The sequence below is a fragment of the Microchirus variegatus genome (genome assembly GCF_963457635.1).
Source record: "Microchirus variegatus genome assembly, chromosome: 21".
NCBI lineage: Eukaryota > Metazoa > Chordata > Actinopteri > Pleuronectiformes > Soleidae > Microchirus > Microchirus variegatus.
Window position 1 is genome coordinate 16,787,862 of NC_139822.1, and position 22,327 is coordinate 16,810,188.

The following is a 22,327-nucleotide window of genomic DNA, read 5'->3' on the forward strand; positions in this document are numbered from 1 at the left end:
TGTATCGCCCTCAATATTGAGATTTTGCGAGACCACCCTTGGGAGAAAAGGGCTACCCAGAATGCATTGCGTGTTTTGACACAACAAAGATGGCGGCCGAAAGCAGCCAAACGAGTACGCTACAAATGTAAAGTATTTTCTTTGTTAATAGAGATATAAATATGATGAAAACCATTGTATTATCTTAGTTTAGGCCCATTTTATGGATTACTGACGTCATTGTTGCGTAACATTTATTTTTTTAATTTTTACGATCTTTTGCCGGGCCGGTGCGGACAAGCTATCGTTTGTTATCGTTCACTTTTCAATAAGCCGTGGTGTGTGGTAACTGTCAGCTGAATATTTGTATGAGTATCATCTTATAACTAACTGACAACCTAATAACTTGACTGACAAACGGATCGTAATAAATAATCGCGACGTAAATCCGTTCTTCTTCTTCTTCTTCTTCTTCTTTTTTGGAGTTGACAGACTGGACGCAGCGTTTCGCGTTATTCTGCCCCCTACAGTCTGAAGACGTATCTGCATTTAAGGCAGGGGCGTCAAACTCATTTTCACTGAGGGCCACATCAGCATGATGGTTACCCTCAAAGGGCCATGATGTAACTGTCATACAGAATAAATGGGGTAAAATAAATGGGGGTAACCTGGGCCGCGATTGCGATGCCGTCACTTTGCGGGTAACGCAATCGCCATGCATTATGGGAAATGTAGTTTATGGTCAAGGCAAAGCCTTAAAGCAGTATAGACCTATTTTAACACAGATTTTTAAGACCAATTAATCACTCACGGGCCGCATTAAAATGACGTGACGGGCCACATCTGGCCCACGGGCCTTGAGTTTGACATATGTGATTTAAGGGGTGTCCCATTTCTAAGTGACAAAAAATAACCCTCAACACTTGGTTTTGACGGCCAGTTGAGATTAAGGGTTGAGCTCGAGGGGTTAAGATAGGAATTGGAATTGGAACCTGGCTGTCTAGAAAACAAATAACCCTAATAACCCTTTCATATCAGAGCCATGGTATTCGTTGACGAATCGGCGTCGTCTACCTCTAAAAGTTGTTGTTTTTTTGGCTTCGTGGAAAACAGCCCAGTGAACCATATCGACTAAAACAAGGACGCACAAGGGACAGTCAGTGACTTTACTCGGAGAAATATTTGGCCCAGAAAGCTTTGTGACCTGCCATTAAAGGCAGAAATGATCAATCCTCCTCAGCACCACCTTCAGAGATCTTGTGTGAGTCCACTCCAGGTGCCTGTGGAGACCGACACACACAGCATTATTACGCGTGTAGATCATTAACGTCGTCCTCGTGTTTGCGTCTGCACATTGCAAAGTGACAGCTCTGTTATGATCAAACACAGCCGTGGCCGTTGTTGACTCACCCTGACTGGCTGCTGCTCGTAGCAACACACACACACACACACACACACACTTCTCTATCTTCTGTGTGTTTTTCATTTTTCTTTTCTTTTCTTTTTTTTTTCCTTCTTCCTCCTCCCCCCCCTTCCCTCCGCACCTCTGACTTTTTCTGCAAATCCGAAGCATTGCAGGAGCTCTGGCTGTGCCACGTGGACCCAGGCTACCTGCCAAGGCCTGTCCACATGCCTCGCCACGAGCACTCCCTGAGAGAGCGCTGGAGTCAACTGTTCAGAAGCTACGGCTGAAAGTATCTTAACACCCCTAACAAACCCCCTTTCTCCTTCTCCTTCTCTCTCTCTTTCTTCTTTCCTTTCTCGGCCTCTCAGACTGACATTTTGCCCGGTTATGACCTTTCAGCGTCTGCCAAGTTCTGAGTCAGATGTGCTGCAAAACAGCTGTCGGGGTCTTACGTAGCTACCTGCGTGTTGATACTTGGCGTATGGGAAGGTGCTGCAAATAAATGTGTTTTAATTCTGGAGCGCTTGTCTGAAGTTTTTTTAATCCTCCTCTCTGCAGAGGCGATCCTAGAGTCTGTAGGGGCCCTAAGCAAACATTCCCGGGGGGCCGTTCCTTTCCGACCAGTGTTCATCACTGTTATGTTACAGATAATCTGACAAAATATTTGTTTTTTTTTAAAAATGAATGAAATAACATGGGAAAACCTTGTAATTAAAAGGTATGTAAAAATATAAATGTAAAGAACAATAAAATACTGTAAATAGCTTTTAAAAAACTATATAAACTTAGTAAAAAATATACATTACACTGTAAAGAACCCACACTATAAAACAATATATATATATAGAACAATAAAATACTGTAAAAAACATATATAAACTGAGTAAAAAAGATATGCATTACACTGTAAATAATCAGAACGATAACTTCCTTTAGGGATAACTTGCCCCTTTAGGGGGGGTTTCCTACTGAGATGTCATTGCAAATCTGCCCATTGTTGTTTAAGGGGGACGGGGAGGCGGCTGGTCACTGCACATTTCAGTAAAAACAGCCCTCAGGCTCCGAGTGTCGGGGGGCCCCCCTATAGGCTCGGGGCCCCAAGCAGTTGCCTGCCTTGCTTGTTCACAAATTGCGCCAAAATGTATCCGTATCTGTGAAGGTGATTGATATGACCTAACTCAAAACCTCTTTGCGTCCAAGTTGTCAAATTTCCCTCCAGACATCTCCCTTTCATATCAGTCCCTCAGATCCCTGCTAGATGCTGAACGTGATTTGCTGAACATTCCTAAAGGATATTAGAAGATTCACTCGAGGGTCATCTGGACGCGGCGCTTGCCGTTTTTAGATCTGGAACGGTCACCGTTGCAGAAATCAAAACCTCTCGGTGCAAAACTAGAATTGGAAAAGTATGTCAAATGTGATGCCGGGTTACAATACCTAACATATTTTAGGATTATAAGAAGATCGAGCAAAAGACGTTTGATCTGTTTGCAGTGGAAGGAAGTCTTGAGTTTGGAATCTTTCTCTTCTCTAAAGTTTAAAGGCGCCATATGTAAGAATGTGGCCAAAAACGGTTACTACATTCCAATTCAAAAACACCGAGGTCTTTTAGGTCTTCGTTTTCTGACGTAACTGGCAACCCGTGGTTGCTCGGCAGCTGAGACTCTACTGACTGCAGTGATTGGTAGACGGCGGTAGGTGGCGCCACATGACAAAAACATGATTTAAAAACATAAACGTGATTTGCAGTCTGCAAAAATATTTTTTAAACGCAAATATTTTGTCCGTACTGTTGTTGTTGGTGAGTTCAGTTTGTTATATGAACATTATTCCTGAGTCTCTGTGACATATTAGGAGGATTTTATGCTTTATTACATAATGCACCTTTAAGATTGTCCGCCATTTTTTTTTGCGTCATTCTCTTTGCGTTAACATAAGTTTCATTTTGCGTTTGCCAAATAATGACACAGACGAAAAGACATCCGAACAAAGAGCTAAAGAAGCAGACCATGTTAAATGTTTATTGGAAGCATCTGGACGGGGAGGAAAAAAAAAAAAAAAAACATCCAGCCATCTTTTTGCACATCTTGTCCCCGAGTGACAAAAGCTGTGTGTTGTCAAATACAATATCTGGCCTACATTTCAGCTGTTGACAATCTTGTACGATTACGTAATACTTTTTTTTTTCCATTCCAGAGAAAATGTCGACCTGAGAGACAGAAAAAGAGAATTCTCAGTAACAGCACAGCCACATCATAGTGAGGTCTACCCATGTATTAAAAGGCTGAGATAATGGGTGGCATTCATTTTCTCAAATCCTTTCATGCCATTTTAATGTCCCACGGAGAGAGAGGAGATTAGTTAGAATATTTCAAGATCGGTTTTATTGTTCACATATGACTAAATTATCCATGTGTCATAATGAGTGGAAAAAGACAAGGGAAAAAAAACCTCTCGAAAACCACTTAAGTCGACTGCTGCTGCTGTGGATGTGGATGACACCAGTGGGTGAGGCATTTATAAGACGACAATAAACCGGGTCTCATTGGAATTATAGGGTGGGGAAGGGTGCGGGCGTGGCGTCTATTCTTCTCAGCCAAGTTAATCTTGTGAAAAATCCCAAAGTGTGCAACGAAGTCTGACGTCTCAATTCTCCCCCGAAAAACCATCGGAACGATATATGACATGTAAACCAGACGCTGCAAATGGAAGTAGTAGTTATTAATATCAAAATATCCGATATTAAGATACACTTTTGATTGATTTGAGTAAGTTTGGTGTCATTTTTCCATTAAAAGTCACACTTTTATTCGTCAAAAGAGTTGCAAAATGAATAGAAAATATAGTCAAGACGTTGACAAAATTAGAAATAATGATTTTTTTTTATTCAAAATGGAGCCTCCACTTCATGTCTGTTTAATAAAGGGGGAAAATACACTTTCCAACTTGACAACTATACATTTACAGGTAGGATTTTGTTGTTGTATATGTTATTATTCTGTCTGTGTCTGAAAAATGGGCTCTGTCAAGCAATACTATCAGCATTATTTATTGTCATTTTTCATTTCGCGCTCCTTTAGTTTTAGTTTAGTTAACCCTTTAAGGTACTACTCAACCATTTGGTCGACCACACTTTAAAGGTCCCCTATTGTGCAAAATCAACTTTTTAATCTTTTAGTACTTATATTTGGGACTCAGTGGGCCATACCAGTCCCCAAAATGTGAAAAAAACAAGACTCAGTCATGTTTTAGTGGTTCCACTTTGTGTAAGAATAGGCGATAAAACACGCGATGTTTACACCTCCCGACCAAGTGACGACAGTGCGGACATTTCACCGTGAATGTTGGCACCCCGCCAGGCAGTAGTACTTCACAGCTCCACCGTAGCTCCCCCTTGTCCCTGTGAAATACGAGAGTGCAGGCGAGGGAGGAATAGTGGCTGCACAGCGGAGCACAGTGTTTTACACAAACTTCCAGCCTCAGAGGAGTTGTGTGTCCAGTGGATATATTTTATTTATGAAAGAAATGTTCACAAGCTTCACAAGCCCTTTGTTGTTGATCGTGTATGTAAATTCCTAAGCTAGAAAAACACCATGAACGCACCAGTTACGTGCCTGCAGTTAGCGAGTGACGTGTGGATCGGTGATATGAAGAGCACGCGTTTGAAAGCACTGCAGAAAGATGTAGATGTTGTCCTACAGTTCTTCTCAACTAAAGGCTGCCTTTCTGTCGTGTTTCCACGTTTTTAACGTTTTTATGATCGCGAGAAGCCAAAATCGTGGTCACTCTATGCATTGGCAGAGTTATTGAACTGCTATTGTGCTTCATCCTTATGATATTTTGACTAAAGCATGACACAGACATGTTCATTAGGGCATCAGGAACTAGTTTAACTTGGGGTAATAGGGTATAATATGGGACCTTTAAAGGCACGAGTACAGATTTAATCTCATCCAGTTGCCGATATATATAAAATAAGAACGTGCTCAGATTCTAGATGAATATAACACGGCCGCAGCTTTTTTTTTTCCCACCCATGTAATTATGTGATTGGGCTAAATAAGATAAATTTACAAACTCTGCGCTGACCGCACAGTGTCGGTCAAAAAAAGGGCGTTTCGGGGTCGTCATCGTCGTCGTCGTCATTGACCACACGGAGTCGACCGAAAGTGACCTCATGAGTCTCGCGTCCAAAAATACACGCAAAACAATGCACAACACAAAAACAGCTGGAGGAGTTACTAAGCGCTAACGCTCACACAAGAGGCTTCGAAGGAAGGAGGGCGGTGATCTGACAGTGACAGTGACTTTAGTTTTTAACCGCACATTTAAAAAAGAGCCACATTTGAGAGAAAGCCTCTCGCACGTTTACACACACACGCCACCAAACACCCAACGCTGACTAACTCTCATGACAGAATTCCCTCCTATAGGGCTTCAAACTGTGGGTGGTGCAGGGGCAGGCAGGCATTACCACACAGTGGAACGGTAGGAGGGGGGGGGGGGTGCAACTGTACGTCGACAGATGTTTTTAATGACAGGAAGGCTATTTCAGCTTTAGACGAAGAAGAATAAAGGATGCACGCCATGCTTTTCACAAGCGCAGTATTAAAGCTGTCCGAGCGAAAGCCGTGTTTGACGTTGATTCGGCGCAGATTATTAAAGTAGGGGTCTGCGGCCACCGCACGACATATACTTCTGCGGAAAGGCTCGAGATGTGAAGTTTCACAGACGTCACCTGCAACCAGGCTCCAATGGGAAAATCCATTCTTCTACCGTGGTATCCTCCACATGATTGTTGCATGTTTTTGGACTGTTGGAGGAAAACCGGAGAAACCGGAGTAAATGGGAGCTAGAACTATTTTGAGCCTTTTTTTCATGATTAAAAGAAAATTTCTGGTTGTTTTAGCTTCTTAAAGGTGCATTATGTAATAAATCTAAAGCAACTGGCCATAAAATCCTCCTAATATGTCACAGAGACTCAGGAATAATGTTCATATAACAAACTGAACTCACCAACAACAACAGTACAGACAAAATATTTGCATTAAAAAAGAAAAAACATTTGCAGATTGCAAATCATGTTTATGTTTTGAATTCATGTTTTGGCATGTAGCGCCACCTACCGCCGTCTACCAATCATTGCAGTCAGTAGAGTCTCAGCTGCCGAGCAACCACGGGTTGCCAGTTACGTCAGAAAACGAAACCTAAAAGACCTCGGTATTTTGGAATTTGAACGTAGTAACCGTTTTTGGCCACATTCTTACATATGGCGCCTTTAAATGTGACTATTTTCTTTGTTTCTTTGCTCCACGTAACAAAGAAACGATTAAAACGGAATCGTTTTGGTTTGTGGATGAAACAAAACACTGGAGAACATCGTCGTCTGATCGACGTTTTTTTTACATTTTCGGACACTTTATGGACCAAACGATTCATCGAGAGAATAATCGTTGCAGCTCTAATGGGAACATAATTCATGAATTCATTCATAATTCATGTAATATTGAAGAAGAGCTGATTAAGACCGTTTCAACTGGCTCGCTTTATTTCAATTGGTAAGCTGCCCCCTGGTGTCCAAGTGCTGTCCTACGTCCTGGGCTGCACTTCTCAACATCCCATTTCGGTATTTGGTCTCACGTGTTGAGTGGTACCGTCAGATCACTAATGTACACAGTACAAAATACTGCAGTACGGAGGCTCTTGGTCTCCACACAGTGGCGTTTACATTGAACTGCACCATCCTGCGTGTAATAACCTCACTAAATGAAAGGGCGAGCGTTGTTCTTTTTCTGGAGCCGGCACTCCTGAATGCCTCGGCCAAACCTCTGTAATTACGATCCGACGCAGGATTTACTCTCCCCCTCGAGTTGGTGGCGGCGCACCAACTCGTGCCAGCACTGCCTCGCAGGAGAACCAAATCCAACCTTCACAGGCTCAAATCCAACCTTCACAGGCTCCATCATCAACGGGCTTGCACAGGAATGCACATGCTGCTGCTGCTGCTGCTGCTGTTTTTCGCCCAGGGTATCACTCGTGACTTGCTGGGTAAGAGGATGCTGCCAAGCTGTGAAGTCACAGAATCAAGCCCTGACTGCTCCTTTATGAGCGAGCGCTCACCAGGGTCTGGAGAGGTGAACGATTCCCCATTTTTTGGGGGGAAAGTGGCAAAAACGCTGAAATTCAAGGCTCGTGATATAATATCGCGGAAGAGAATTCGTTGGTGTTGAAAACAAAACAAAAAAAACCATCACTTTTTTTTGTGATCGCAGAATTCAGAGACTTCAAACAACGGCGTGTACGGAGAACTCTGGCTGCCGCGAGCTACTGCTGCGGAGACGAAAAGTGACCGCACGATAAAAGATTCGAGGATGTACGGTCACTGAGTGGCTGCCTCTTATCGTGTAAGCCAGGGGGTTCTCAAAGTTTTGATACCTGAGGGCCAATTTAGGAACCCAACATTGGACTGAGGGTTCGCCAAAGGAAAAAAAAACAGAAAGAAATCACATTTGTGATCATTTTAATGACCAGATTTCAGTTCTACACTTTAGCGTTAAGTAATTTAAGCGTTAATACAATAACGCTTTATAATTTACTGGGTAATTACAGTATTTGGGCCATTGTTCTTACCTTCTAATAACAGGTTAATACCAAGTAACACATTTCTGTTACCATATATTTGCTAGCTACCTGCTTATTACCAGCTTATAACCCAATAATACACTAAAATTCACCATATAGAAACCATTTAAATACTCTATCAACTGTAATTCACTGCGGGGCCGCCAGAAATGTTTCTGCGGGCCGCCATTGGCCCCCCGGGGCCGCACTTTGAGAACCAACGGTGTAGTTGGTAGTTGTAGCAGTCTATTATTTAGATATACCACAACAGTGCTGTGGGATAATGTAGTGTTAGTGATGTTTTTTAGTGATGTTTATCATCCAAAGATTGATTTTCGCTCATCTACGGGTGAAACATTTACAGTAGTTATAATATAACTACTGTAAATGTTTCACTGTGCAAACACACACACATAATATGTGTGTGTGTTTGCACAGTCGCTATCTATTAAACCTTTGGAATACTATATAAACAGCAGAAAGTTATATTCTAGTAGTGCTAGTTATTAAAAACAACAGCATATTGGATTTTTTTAAATAGCGGTCATTAGCACCCCGTATAGCGGCGTCAACACTCGACCGACACAATGTTGTGTCATCGTTAAATTCATCTTTCACATCATCTGAAACGACACGCCAGCGTTAGCCGCTGATGAGGAGCAGATGACGGACGGGCGGTTGGGATTTTTTTTACTCGAACCCTTTGAACAAGACAAGATGATTAAAGGGTGGGAAAGGAGGGAAAGTAGGTTAACACATCCAGCTGTCCAGTAATATCAGCACAGGTTTGCAATACTGACTAAAAAACCACCGCACAGGGGAGCATTGAGCCTTCGTTATTAAAGAACGACACTCTCGTACCACAAAAAATCCCCCACACAGCGAGGGGGTTTTTGTGCTGCGAGCGAGCGCTGCCGCTGATGATTAGTTAATCTGCCAATAGTCATCTCGATTGATCCATCAATCACAGAGGCAGTGACACACAGTTTCCCAGAAATCGAAGGGTGAGGTCACTCGACCGCTTGTTTGGACTCAACCAAGAGTCCAAAATCCACAAATCATCAGCTGTAACATTGATGTCATCAATCAGCATTGATAAAATCAATATTAGAGGAATAATTTATATTATTTAAAGGCGCCATATGTAAGAATGTGGCCAAAAACGGTCAATACAGTCAAATTCAAAACACAGAGGTACTTTTAGGTTTCGTTTTCTGACAGAACTGGCAACCCGTGGTTGCTCGGCAGCGGAGACGCTACTGACTGCAATGAGTGGTAGACGGTGGTAGGTGGCGCCACATGTCAAAAATGTTGTTGTTGGTGAGTTCAGTTTGTTATATAAACATTATTCCTGAGTCTCTGTGACATATTAGGAGAATTTTATGGCCAGTTGCTTTAGATTTATTACATAATGCACCTTTAAAGGACTGCAAATCATGTATGTTTTGAAATCACATTTTGGCATGTGGCGCCACCTACCGCCGTCTACCAATCATTGCAGTCAGTAGAGTCTCAGCTGCCGAGCGGCCACGGGTTGCCAGTTATAATCACGCTGGTGAAGTCAACATTTCTGTTATTATCCCTGCTCCAGCACTTCAGTCTTTTCCGAGTACATATCCAGCAGCGATAGTAGACAATGGCACTCCTGGATTATTCACTAAACTGAGCCATAAAAGTTTTTTTCTTTTATTACTTGAGAAACATCACTTTCCATCGACAGGATCCGCAAAATGATGAGCATACCGTCTGGCATTGAAAACGCAGCGAGATACGGTCCTGAGATAGACCTCGGTGAGCTCACGTCTCATACGAACAGTTCCACGAGCCCAGGACCGAGGCCTGGAAAAAAAAAAAAAAGTGAGTTCTCCAACTGTCTGATGTGATAGTGATTTATAGATCGCTCAGAGACGGTGAAGAAACACTGGAATGTGTTATCGATAAAAGACAAAATACCAAAAAAACAATATAGATTGTGAATCATAGATCGTATCTATAACTTGACACAGTCATGTTGTATGAGCGAAACAATTTGGGTAAAATATCTAATTGTGACTTTTACGATTATAACTGAAGTCGGCTTCACTTCAATATTTATTGTGTAATAGATTGCAAATGTGTCGGAGCATTAACACACATGGCATGATCAGTGTGTGGGATTTAATGACATCTAGGGGTAAAGCTGTGTATTGCAACCAGCTGAATCCCCAGTTATAATGCACTTGGCTGAAAGTTGGAACTCCCTAAATGTTGTACACTGGACCTTAAAGACTTGAATTCTTTCCAATATGTATGTATTATATATATATGCGTTTTTTTTTTGGTTTTTTAGTGGTTTTTTTCAACAATACAATGGTGAATAATTAAAATTCAGCCTTTTTAACGATTCGCAAATTGCATTATTTCAATCTGCAATTTTGATTGCCATGGGAATAACACACAACTCCTTATATGGACATCCTGTGGGTGTGTGTGTGTTTATAGGTCACATACTCAGGCTGTAAAAAATGTGCGTTGTGTTATGATTTATTTTATATCGCATTTTCAGTCGTGCTATAAAGATTCCGCGATAATTGTGCGGAAGTCACAGAATAGACCATTTCTCTTTTGTTTTTGTTCATAAAAAAACGAGCCAGTTGAACTTTGAACCGTGACGTGTTTCCAAATTCCACAGATTCAATCCGGTTTTAAACATTTTGTGTACTTTTTGCTCAAGTGTGTTTATAAAGTTAGTGAAAATGAATGAAATGTTTCATCAGATTGCCTTAGGATATAAGAAACTCTATATTGCACATTCTTATATTATAAACAGTCTGTGTTCTAAGGGTTAAAGGTGCATTATGTAATAAATCTAAAGAAACTGTGCCATAAAATCCTCCTAATATGTCACAGAGACTCAGGAATAATGTTCATATAACAAACTGAACTCACCAACAACAACAGTACAGACAAAATATTTGCATTAAAACAAATATTTTGCAGACTGCAAATCACGTTTATGTTTGAAAATCGTGTTTTTGGCATGTGGCGCCACCTACCGCCGTCTACCACTCATTGCAGTCAGTAGAGTCTCAGCTGCCGAGCAACCACGGGTTGCCAGTTACGTCAGAAAACGAAACCTAAAAGTACCTCGGTGTTTTGAATTTGAATGTAGTAACCGTTTTTGGCCACATTCTTACATATGGCGCCTTTAACTGTTCATCATTGAAGGCTTCATAATATGAGCTTCCTATTGTGATAAAAGAAGATTTTTTCCCCCATTCAGAAATATAGGTGTCCCTTCCCCGCTGAGTTGACCTTGTTATTAAGACACGTGACCTCATGTCAGAGCGGCTCCGGTTGGTTGTCTGACGGCGCTGCTGAACACATACCTGGATCGCGCTTATGTTCGCGTAGGAACTTTGCACCGAGTGGAATTCTTCATCGGGGAGGAGGAAGAGGAGGCGCATTTTGGAGTCGACGTCAATCAACTGTTGGAGGTCAGAAGGCTCCGGGGTGTAACCTTGTCTTGTCAAGACTGACACAGCCCACATGTCCTCCTGGAAGAGAAGCATGAGTGAAATAAGTCTCGGTCCACTGCTTCGTTTTATGGTAAGCCTAATGGGGGGGGCGGGGGGGGACGGACAAACCGTAAATACTTATTCAGCAATTTGGAAGCCTTGGTGTTAACCTCTGGGCTGAACTGAGCTTCCACAAACACCGGCCGGGTCGTGAGCTCATCGCGGCCCAGTGGTGAGAGCGGTGAGATTTTTACAGTCGCTCAGTCGGTGCCAAAGACAATCACGGATCTAAAAACAACACAGCTGTAACCTTTGAACGCTGACGTGGGGAAAGTAAAAGCAAATTGGCAAACAGGAAATATAAGTATTATTATAAACTGGGTGGAGCGGTGACACCTACAAATTGTCATGATAGCGATTTTGCGTTTCCTAGCGACGGCTCTGCGATGTTTTAACACGGCCAGTGTTTGACTTGGAATCGATCCGAGTCTGGCGAGTCCTTTTGCTCTTCTCCGAATAGGTAACGTAACGATATTACATTTTTATTCTATTTAGTTATGATAACAATAGCGACAATAAATATATGTATCTAAATTTTTTTTTTAATTAGACCCTACAATATTTTAGATACAGGCCTCTACCAAACGGTTGAGACGTCTGTTCATAATAAACCTGGTTTGCACAAGTACAACAATCACATTCATTTAGTGTCAGTGAGTTCAGCTTGATGCATTTTTCAATGAGATATAGTGACTTAAAGTGTGGTCGACCAATGAATAGTACCTTAAAGGGTTCGATAAACAAGGAGCGCGAAATAACAATGCTGATAGTATTGCTTGACAGAGCCCGTTTTCAGACACAGGCAGAATGATAACATTTAGAATAACAAAAACCTACCTGTAAATGTAGAGTTGTCATGTTGGAAAGTGTATTTTCCCCCGTTATTAAACAAATACTGGACGGTCCATAGTGAAGTTTTAGTTTTCCAAGAATCATTTAACTGTTGTACCGAATTCCCAGTATGAACCTCCATAAAGTGTCAGCCTGAACATGTGGTGAAGAATCAAATGTTAGTGCTCCATGACTGAAGCCCCAAAATGAGCCACAAGTACTGACTGCTATCGCTGATTCATTACCAACCAGAACCAAACACAACTCTGCAGCTCGTTAGGATCAGTGTCAGCGACATCAGGAAAAGTGTGTGAAGCAAAAACAGTGAGCAGCAAGTTGTGGTTCGCGGAATCTCGCCAAGATTCGGGTCGAAGACCTCGGAACTGAAGACGCGCGACCGCCAACGTCCCGGTGACATAAATAATGTGCTGGCTCCTTCGTGACCGCAATAACAGGAAGTCTTCATCTGGCCAATTTATTCATAAAAAAAAAAACAAGACCATCTGCACTCCTGTCAGTTTGGTGTTTGGAGTATTGTTCTAAAGGTCATAAATGGCGGAAGGAAGAATAAATATTTGAGCTGTCAGGGTCAAGCTAAATGGAACCGTATGTAAAAAGGTAAACACGCTCACTGAAGCTCATTAAAAGTGAGAATAATAACATTTGACGTTGGGACAATGTGGGTCAACGGTTAATCGATTAATCTGTCGATTATTTATTCAATTAATCGAGTGCTTATTTGTTCCAGAATATGTTGAAGAATGCTGTGAACGTCTCGTTTTGTCCGCAAACCAAAATTATTCCGTTTTAAAGGTGCATTATGTAATAAATCTATGTCACAGAGACTCAGGAATAATGTTCATATAACAAACTGAACTCACCAACAACAACAGTACAGACAAAATATTTGCAATTAAAAAAATAAATTTTGCAGACTGCAAATCATGTTTATGTTTTGAAATCATGTTTTTGGCATGTGGCGCCACCTACCGCCGTCTACCAATCATTGCAGTCAGTAGAGTCTCAACTGCCGAGCAACCACGGGTTACGTCAGAAAATTAAACAGCACCGTGGCCAAGAGGAAAGGAAGTGGGCTTGTAACCGGAGGGTCAGTAGTTAAAATCCCCATTGAATGCCTGTCCACTGCTCCTGGGTTAGGGTTTGAACGGTGGAGCCAAGCAGTCACTGAAACATCGATATCTGCCCAGTCTGACCTGACCTGTCAGCTCAGAGTTATTCAAAAAATGTCCTCAATCAACATAATTCCAAGGCCAAATGTTAGATAATGTCACATTTTTATGTTGATGTCAGATGTTGAAGACCTCTGGACTCTTACCTCGCCGTCACCGCCTCTGGCGATGTCCTCTTCCTCTTCCTCTTCCTCTTCCTCTTCATGGATTTGTCGCAGGAGCTCAGCCAGGCGCTGTTTCTCTGCCTGGGTTAAAAGCATTTGGCCGCCGTCGCCACTTGCTAACTATTAAAATATAGAGGGGGGGGGGGGGGAATAAATAAGGTTTAGGTTTAGCATATGACTGACTCTTGAACAAGACAAATATTTCCCCTCAATGTTAAAAACAAACAGTGGGGGAGACTTTTTTATTTTAACACAGATTTTTAAGACCAATTAACCACTCACGGGCCGCATTAAAATGACGTGACGGGCCACATCTGGCCCCCGGGCCTTGAGTTTGACATAATGTGCTCTAAGTCATGCGATCCACCCCAGTTTGTGAACTTTAAAGGCGCCATATGTAAGAATGTGGCCAAAAACAGTTACTACATTCAAACTCAAAAACCGAGGTCTTTTAGGTTTCCGTTTTCTGACGTAACTGGCAACCCGTGGTTGCTCGGCAGCTGAGACTCCCGAGTCTCTGTGACATATTAGGAGGATTTTATGGCCAGTTGCTTTAGATTTATTACATAATGCACCTTTAACATACCTCAATGTTTCTCTTGACAAAGTCCTTCTGTCCTTTCTTGCCTCTGGAAGCTCCACGGTGGCCGTTTTCAAACTGCTCCTCTCCGGTCACGAGTGACGCTTCGGAGTTGTCCGGACTCCATTCGTCTGTCAGAGAAGGTACATTTAAGATTTGTGAGATTAAAATGGATAAAATCACATATTTAAGCTGAAATCACAGATGAAACAAAGATAATTATTCATTTATTTACTACTGCACGGTGTAAGAGTGGTGGAGAACAGGTTACTAGAATAGGTTAAAGCCCTGATATAAGAAGATATAAAATAATAAGCCAACTTGAAGGTGTGTATTTGAACAGAGAAATGCATTGAGTTTGCCACCAAAACAAGACTAGGATAAGAAAATCAGTTTGCAGTGAATATGCTGCAAAAATTAAAAAATGCACACTAAAATGCAGTCACACTGTCGATAAACATATAAAACTATACTCTTATACTGCATATCTGCACCAGCCAACAGAAAAAAACAACAACCATAAGTTTCCTGAGCACATGGCGCCATCAAGTGTAAAATCTTAAAAGTACAAGTATGTATTTTGTGTCACTCGTTGACTCACTTTGCTCCACAGGTTGCCCGTGCGGGTCTCGATCAGAGTCAGGAACCTGTGTTTCAAAGACGGGCACAAAGTCGTCGTCTTCGTCTTCTTCTTCTGTCCCTTTGAGACAAAAAAAAAAAAAACATGTCTCACATGTTCTACACTTTTCAACCATGTTTGTCATCCGTTCTTTACGCTCACCACTGGACGCCTCCAGAGCCAAAAACAACCTTGTGTTCAAAGCTTCCTGAGCACTTTCAGAGTGGCCGTGTGGTTTGTTCTGCTGCAGAAAAAAAAACACTCCATTTACCAGATCACGCCATAATAACAATAATAACAATGTTATTAACATCACTGCAAAGACTGCATCTACCAGGAGTTCATGCCAGAGTTTGGTTTGAAGCGCTTTTCTTTCACGTTTGGCTTCTTTTTCTTTGAAGATCCTTTCTGACAGTATCTCGTCCAGATGTTTCATTTCATTAATGGCTCTTTGGAGTTCTGAGTCTTCCTTCTCTTCGTCCTTAACGCCGACACGACCTAAAAGAAGTGCAAACTTTTTGTTTTTTACAGTGTGAATTCAGACTCAAACTCAGACTCTTTCTTCACATGCATGCAAGAAGTAAATCGGCACTGGAGGAAATGCCTTGGGGTCGGATGAGGTCAGATGAGGATGACAGAAATGCAGTAACTAAGAATGACTCCTTACAATCAAGATATGCAGAAGCAGAGGCGCAGCTTGTGAACAGGGAGGGCAGGCAACTGCTTGGGGCCCCGACCCGATAGGGGGCCAGCCACCTCCCCTTCCCCCTTAAACAACAATGGGCGATTTGCAATGACATCTCAGTAGGAAACCTCCCTAAAGGGGCCCCACCTCACTTTAACCTGTGTGAAGTTATCGTTCTGCAAGTTGAAAAAAATGAAGAGGATTATTTACAGTGTAATGCATATCTTTTTTTGACTCAGGTTATATGTTTTTTTCAGTTATTTACAGTATTTTATTGTTCTATATGTTTATATTGTTTTATAATGTGGGTTCTTTACAGTGTAATGTATTTTTTTTACTAAGTTTGTATAGTTTTTAAGGCTATTTACAGTATTTTATTGTTCTTTACATTTATATTTTCACATACTTTTTAATTACAAGGTGTTTCCATGTTATTTAATTCATTTTGAAGTCACACTGGTTGGAAGGAAGGGCCCCCTGGGAATTGTTGCCTAGGGCCCCTACAGACTCTAGAACCGCCTCTGTGCAGAAGACCACCTCTGAACGCACAACATGTCAACATGTTGAAGACCACACTGGTTTATTAGGTGTCCGGTGTACCTAATAAAATGACCAGTGAGTGTATTATGACACATACCTTGGTCAGGACCACTGGCTGAAGAGCTGCTAGTTTCCTCACATCTGTTCTGGATCTACAGGGGAGAAAAAAAGTGTTTTCTAAAAACAATAAATACTCTTCAGTTTTGTTCTGCAAGTGAATAATATTTGCACAATTACCGGAATATCTGCAGCATCGTTGCTCAAAACAACAAGGGCAAAGGGAGTTGAAGACACGCTGGACACTCGGCTACCTGTGTGCTCACCCGACGCAGGTCGGGAAATGTCATCCAAACTCCCTCTGATAATTTCCATAATGCGATGTTCCTATGAAAACACAACCGTTATTAAATAGCGGAACCGAATAAACATTCCTCCGTTTCCGCCGAATGTTTGGTAACCATGGACGCGAACACTTCCGGATGTTGGTTACTATGGCTGCGGGGCTCCTCAGCTGAGCAGCTTCAGTCGATGCCGCTAGTTAGCATTTTGTTGTAGGTGACAACAAGTTAGCCGTTAGGGAGCTAGCTAGCTAGCAGTCAGCTCGGTAAATAATATGTTTGCTGCTTCCGCCGTGTCTCTAAATGTTATCGTTGTGGTTGACATTTTGCTCATATAAGTGTGAGAAAGCAGAGGCGGAGGTTGCAAGGCCGTGTGTTTGCGGTAGGTAACGTTAACGAGCAAATTTCTAATGTCGAGCTAGCGTTAGCAAGCTAATGGTATGGTAAGGGTTTGTTCCGCTAAATGACATCGGTTGCGCAGTTGTTAGCTAGTAACTACCAGCACTGTTTGTCAGGTATACTTTAGCGTGTTTTGTTTTTGGCCTTGTTATCTTTAGCGCTGTCGCAGCTAATGGGGGAGCGGTGAGAATGGGTGTGTAGCCACAAAAGGACCAACGTAAGCTGAACCGTGTGTGATATGGTGGATATATAAATATTAGCTACAGTGACAGCTTTGCTAAGAGTGAGAGGAGTATCCAGTCAATGATAATAGTACCATTACTGTTATTTTCCCCTGAGTTCTGTCATTCTACTAGTCACACAGCTTGCAGGCTCTGCAAGCCCAACGCTATAATGGGCTGTCTTTTCATGATGATAAATGTGTACCTTCCTAATAACCTGTTCCCCCCCCCCCCATCTTACCAGGTTGAATAGACTCTGCAGGGGAAGATGTGCAATGGAATGACAGAGTCACCATCCAAATCATTTTTGACCCACACCTCTGCCACGGAACAGTTGTTTTTGTTGTTGCTGGGATTGACTTTTGTGTCTACTGGGAGAGGATCAGGTAAGAGACAGGGTCCATGGTTGCACTCAATTATGGTTCAAATTGATAAATTGCATACATTCTTTAGGTTAATTAGTGATGATTATACGCTGGTTCTAAAGGGCAAGAAACAACAACATTTCCCAAAACACAACAACATTAACGTAATTTCACAAATGATACACGCAGAGGGATTCAACCATGGGTCTTTAAGTATCAGCCATATTGGTGCTTCACTAAGAAACGTATGTCAAACCATGCTCAAAATATTTTGGAATATTTGTCTCTTTAATTGTACTCGGAAAACAGTAGAGATTCACAGAATTTTGTCTTCTCTGGTCTTCTCCTCCCAGGATGCGTGAGGCCGTACATGGTCCAGAACAGCTGGGTAAACCTCACAGAAAACAACAGGGGCTTATTCCCTGTGGGCACAGTACTGCAGTACAGCTGTGACCCTGGTTACCTGCCAGATGGACCCAGCATCCTCACCTGCACCACGCTGGGACGCTGGACCTCTGAACCGCCTCACTGTATCCGCAGCGGTGGTAAGATATTCAGTCCGTTGCCGTCTTTTCTGACCTGTAAAATAATGTAATTGACCTGGTTTTTAATACTGTATATTGTATGCTCCTCCTTCATCAGCGTGTCTACCCCTCACCAAACCTGAGAACGGGGGCTACACTTGCCACCCGTCTCCCTGTCGTATGTTTTCTCACGGCTCCGTGATAGAGTTCTTCTGTAACGAGGGCTTCGTTCTCGATGGAGACGATAACTACCTGACCTGTCAGGACGGACAATGGGATGGTCCATTGCAGACCAACTGCGTAAGCCAAGGTCGGTCAGTCCTCGCAACACTGGTCTTAAACATCCACCTGTCAACAAACTAATACATGAGTCTTTCAATTTAAACTCTTTGTTTCTGTACGTATAAAGCACTTTTGCTTCTATTTCTATCACTTATTTTCTACTACCCAAGAGGGCTACTTTCAATGATTAATTCTCATGTTAATGCAGCAATGGCTGTAGATACTGGCAAATAATCACCACCACCCTATACATACAGTATAGCACCTTTTTAAAATAACTATAACAGATATCAACCGTTTAATGTTTTTTAAGGTTGCGTAAGACCCTCCATGGTGCAGCATAGCTCGACTAATCTTACGGACACCAACAGAAGCTTGTTCCCAGTGGGCACAGTTCTGCAGTACAACTGTGACCCGGGTTACCTTCCAGCTGGCCCCAGTGTCATAACCTGCACCACACTTGGACAGTGGTCCTCTGAACCCCCCCTCTGTATTCACAGTGACGGTAAAGACAAAGCTCATACTGTATCTGCATTACATTTATTATTATTATTTAGTATATATATTTAGTTGCTAATATTAATGTCAAACCTACTGTATTTACAGTATGCCAGCCTCCGTATGAGCCAGAGAACGGCGGCTACACCTGTCACCCCTCACCGTGCGCGAGACTTTCCCACGGCACTGTGATTCAATATTACTGCGACGAAGGCTACATTCTGAAGGGAGATTACAAATTCCATACGTGTCAGTTTGGAAAATGGGACGACCTAATGCCAGTCAGCTGCCTCATGGAGCAAGGTAAAGATTCTTATGTAGTATAACACATTGTTTTATTTCCTCTCTATATAAACAAAGTCTGTGTTTGCTATTGAAGGCATTCATTTTATTTTTTTTCAATGTTATCCCCTTTTAAGGTTGTATAAGACCCTCCATGGTGCAGCATAGCTCAACTAATCTGACAGAAACCAACAGGAGCTTGTTCCCCGTGAGCACGGTTCTGCAGTACAACTGTGAGCCAGGTTACCTGCTCGATGGCCCCAGCATTCTCACCTGCAGCGCGCAAGGACACTGGTCCTCTGAAACTCCTCGCTGCATACGGAGTGACGGTACAAGCAACAAAAAAAAACATCAAATATGTCCCCCATCAAATAGTTTGAACTTACAACACTAACGTGCCACCGTTGCTGTCTATTTGTTTCTCCTGTGAACAGTATGTCAGCCTCCGTTTGAGCCAGAGAACGGGGGCTACACCTGCCACCCCTCCCCCTGCCAAAGACTGTCTCACGGCACTGTGATTGAATATTTCTGTGAAGAAGGTTATATCCTGAAGGGTGATTATAAATACCTTACCTGTCAATATGGGGAGTGGGACAGCCAAATGAAGCTCAGCTGCCTCATGAAGCAAGGTAATTAAGATGAGATGAAAATGATTTGAACGATGAAATTAAGTTCCATACCGATAAATCCAGTCATTGGTCCGACAGGTCGCGATACAGCTTTACCCCTGGGGATGCCCGCGTTGTCCATAGTGGCGTCCACAGCCAGCTCGGTTGCCCTCATCCTGCTCCTCGTGGTTCTGTTTGTCCTTTTACAGCCAAAGTTCAAATCCTTGCACCGGTGAGTGTTTTTTTTTTTTTTCCCACAACCAGTTTCCTGGAATTAAAGAATCTGAGAGATTTAAATGTCATCCTGGTCCTGTCACACATAGACGTGATCAGGGTGTATCTGGCCAGCCTGTGTCCATCATGGTGGAAGGAGTCCAGGTGACCCTGCCCTCGTACGAGGAGGCTGTAAGCAACGCCGGCACCACGACTTCAGCCCCCGCCTCTGAGTCTCGAGTCCAGATCGTGCTATGTGAGGGTCAGCATGCCGCAGCGCCAGAGGCCGGCCCCTCTAGGCCTTCGTCCCTGAAACAGCAGCACTCCGAGATGACCGTGGTCCACCCTGTACCGCCGCCATCCTCATCTCCTTCACCCTCTTGGCTTTTGGAGAATGCAGGCGCTACCGCTCCCTCGTCCTCGCAGAGGAGGACGTCTGCAGGCAGTGACCAACACAGCCTTTCTCTGGACTCTGAAATGGACTTCCCTGACGGTAAACCTTCTCAATTCTCATATTCAGTTCTTATTTAAAAGTGATGTTTGTATAAAAGATGTTGAACAGTGGCCTTAAGCATTTTACGGTTAACATCAACACGTGCATTGGTTGCCAAAGTCTCCGTAACACGGAAATAAACTGCATCTACGCCCAGTGTTGCACTGTTTACATGCACATAGACATACATATTTAAATCGATTTGGTACATTTTCATGCGTCGGTACAATTGCAGTGGAGATTGGCACCCTCATGTGGATGCGTGGATGTTTACTTTATCTCAGATTACATGTCTGTTTCCCACAGATACGCCATTACTCAAGGAGGCTTGACTCATTGCTGCAACCTGTGGACTTACCTTAGACAACCAGAGCTGCACGGGGTGAGTGGCACGTCTCTCGCCCAGTTTGTCAACACAAAACAGTTCGACACAGACCGGCCTGGCTGAAGAGGCTCCGAGAGAAGCCGTCGGGTTCACTTAGAGGAACGGTTTCTCTCGCCATCAACAAAGGAGAACAGAGGAAGGGATTCTCATGTAGATACCGTGCTTACATTTTTCCATAGGAATTCATGCATTATGTCTAACGTCTGAAGCTCAGTTTGAAAATGTAGAGTTTAAAAAAAAAAAAAAGAAGTAAAGAGCAGGTACCTCTGTTAGAAGAAGGGGAAAAAAAAAAAGGTTTGTATGTTTTGAATGGATTAGCAAAGTGAGCTAATAATCTCATCCGCATCTTGTTTACGTTTGCTTTCCTTTAAATCATGTCGGACATAATTAGAAAAGATGCATGAAAAGCCAGGTAACCTAGATTGCTGTCCGACGTCCCGTACACGCATTCTCTTTTTTTGTGATGTGACTAATAATACGTCGTTATTTAAAAGTTATCAATAACGACTCGCACCGTTTCCACCGTGTCGTTGTACAGTATGAGGCTTCTCGTTCGCCCAGAGAGATCGCTCTGCTGAGTCTTTTTTTTTTTTTTTCTGCCATTGAGGGCAAACTATTTGTGGTGGGGGCCTGTGTTTCACATATTTCGTCCCCGAGCACTCCTCTTCATACCCTCTCCCCCGAATGGCCTTAGCTTTCCACTTCTATGCACAGGAGTCCGTAACTATGTACCATAAGGAACTTCAAGAATGTCAGTGAAACGCCTCCACTGCTTAGTGATCATGTGTGTTTTTTCGCAGACACGTCACTTGTACACTGGAAAATATTATCTTCTTTAATTTATTCAGGCTACTCAGAAACTCCTGTTTTAAGGAAAACGGAAATGTGTTTTTATTTATTTATATGTGTCCAGACTGCTGTTGATCAGCCATGGCTTATTTTGATTCTTCCAAAGCTCTTGGAAGGGTCTTTCTTTTTTTAACTTTGCTGCTTCATTTTAAAATCCTACTGCAGGCACGTTATATGTGACACTGTAAAAGTTGCCGGGGAGATCGAAACAATAAAAAAATAATAATTCTGCGTATAGCTTAGTGTAACAGTGTCAGTGTTCTCTCTGTTTGACTGTGTCCACTTAGTTTATGTCCGGGCTGTTTCCTTTTTTTGTGAAGATGGTATTTTAATATATGGACGGAAAAAAAAAAAGATTTAAATTAAGTTTGCTCTGTGTTCTACCATTTGATTAAATATCCTTTGAGATGTTTGAATTGCCTGTATGCTGTTTTTGTGTGTGTGTGTGTGTGTGCGTGTTCACCAGAAAACTCAAAATGACATTAAACAGTGCTTAAAAAAATGTATTCAATAATAAAAAAATAATCAGTTGTTTAGGTTTACATAATTATTAATTATTAATTAATTTAATTATTATTAAATTAATGTTTTCTGGGAGCACAGTGACTTTTTTTTCCCACAGACTGCTGACGGCAAACGACGCTATCATTCGCCACGTGGACAACTTCCACCGCTGGTCGCCACCACCACCATCATCAT

General features: G+C 42.4%; 2 protein-coding genes across 2 annotated transcripts in view; one reads left to right on the plus strand and one right to left on the minus strand.

The window, feature by feature from the left end:
* Positions 1-16,543, minus strand: part of fsip1 (fibrous sheath interacting protein 1) — a gene marked incomplete at both ends in the record, with an annotated part of 31,652 nt that extends 15,109 nt beyond the window's left edge. Inside the window, 8 exons of the mRNA XM_083908060.1 lie at positions 11,374-11,541; positions 13,730-13,867; positions 14,334-14,458; positions 14,929-15,028; positions 15,080-15,190; positions 15,281-15,444; positions 16,269-16,323; positions 16,409-16,543. Coding sequence (XP_083764186.1) covers positions 11,374-11,541; positions 13,730-13,867; positions 14,334-14,458; positions 14,929-15,028; positions 15,080-15,190; positions 15,281-15,444; positions 16,269-16,323; positions 16,409-16,543 — 996 coding nt within the window. The remainder of the gene's footprint in view (positions 1-11,373; positions 11,542-13,729; positions 13,868-14,333; positions 14,459-14,928; positions 15,029-15,079; positions 15,191-15,280; positions 15,445-16,268; positions 16,324-16,408) is intronic.
* A 213-nt stretch (positions 16,544-16,756) lies between these two features.
* LOC310942152 (sushi domain-containing protein 4-like) lies at positions 16,757-22,006 on the plus strand. The gene is made up of 11 exons (XM_083907466.1): positions 16,757-16,891; positions 17,374-17,515; positions 17,848-18,039; positions 18,137-18,328; positions 18,614-18,805; positions 18,907-19,101; positions 19,218-19,409; positions 19,515-19,709; positions 19,788-19,920; positions 20,012-20,394; positions 20,701-22,006. The coding sequence occupies exons 2-11, from the start codon at positions 17,398-17,400 to the stop codon at positions 20,724-20,726; spliced, it is 1,818 nt and encodes a 605-aa protein (XP_083763592.1). The 5' UTR covers positions 16,757-16,891; positions 17,374-17,397; the 3' UTR covers positions 20,727-22,006.
* Positions 22,007-22,327: the final 321 nt, after the last annotated feature.

What these genes read in the sequence shown, in the direction of transcription:
- LOC310942152 (XM_083907466.1), top strand. Translation starts at nt 17,398, where the DNA reads ATGTGCAATGGAATGACAGAGTCACCATCCAAATCATTTTTGACCCAC. An exon ending in TCACTGTATCCGCAGCGGTG is followed by an intron (nt 18,040 to 18,136) that starts GTAAGATATTCA and finishes CTCCTTCATCAG; the next exon opens with CGTGTCTACCCCTCACCAAA. An exon ending in CCTCTGTATTCACAGTGACG is followed by an intron (nt 18,806 to 18,906) that starts GTAAAGACAAAG and finishes CTGTATTTACAG; the next exon opens with TATGCCAGCCTCCGTATGAG.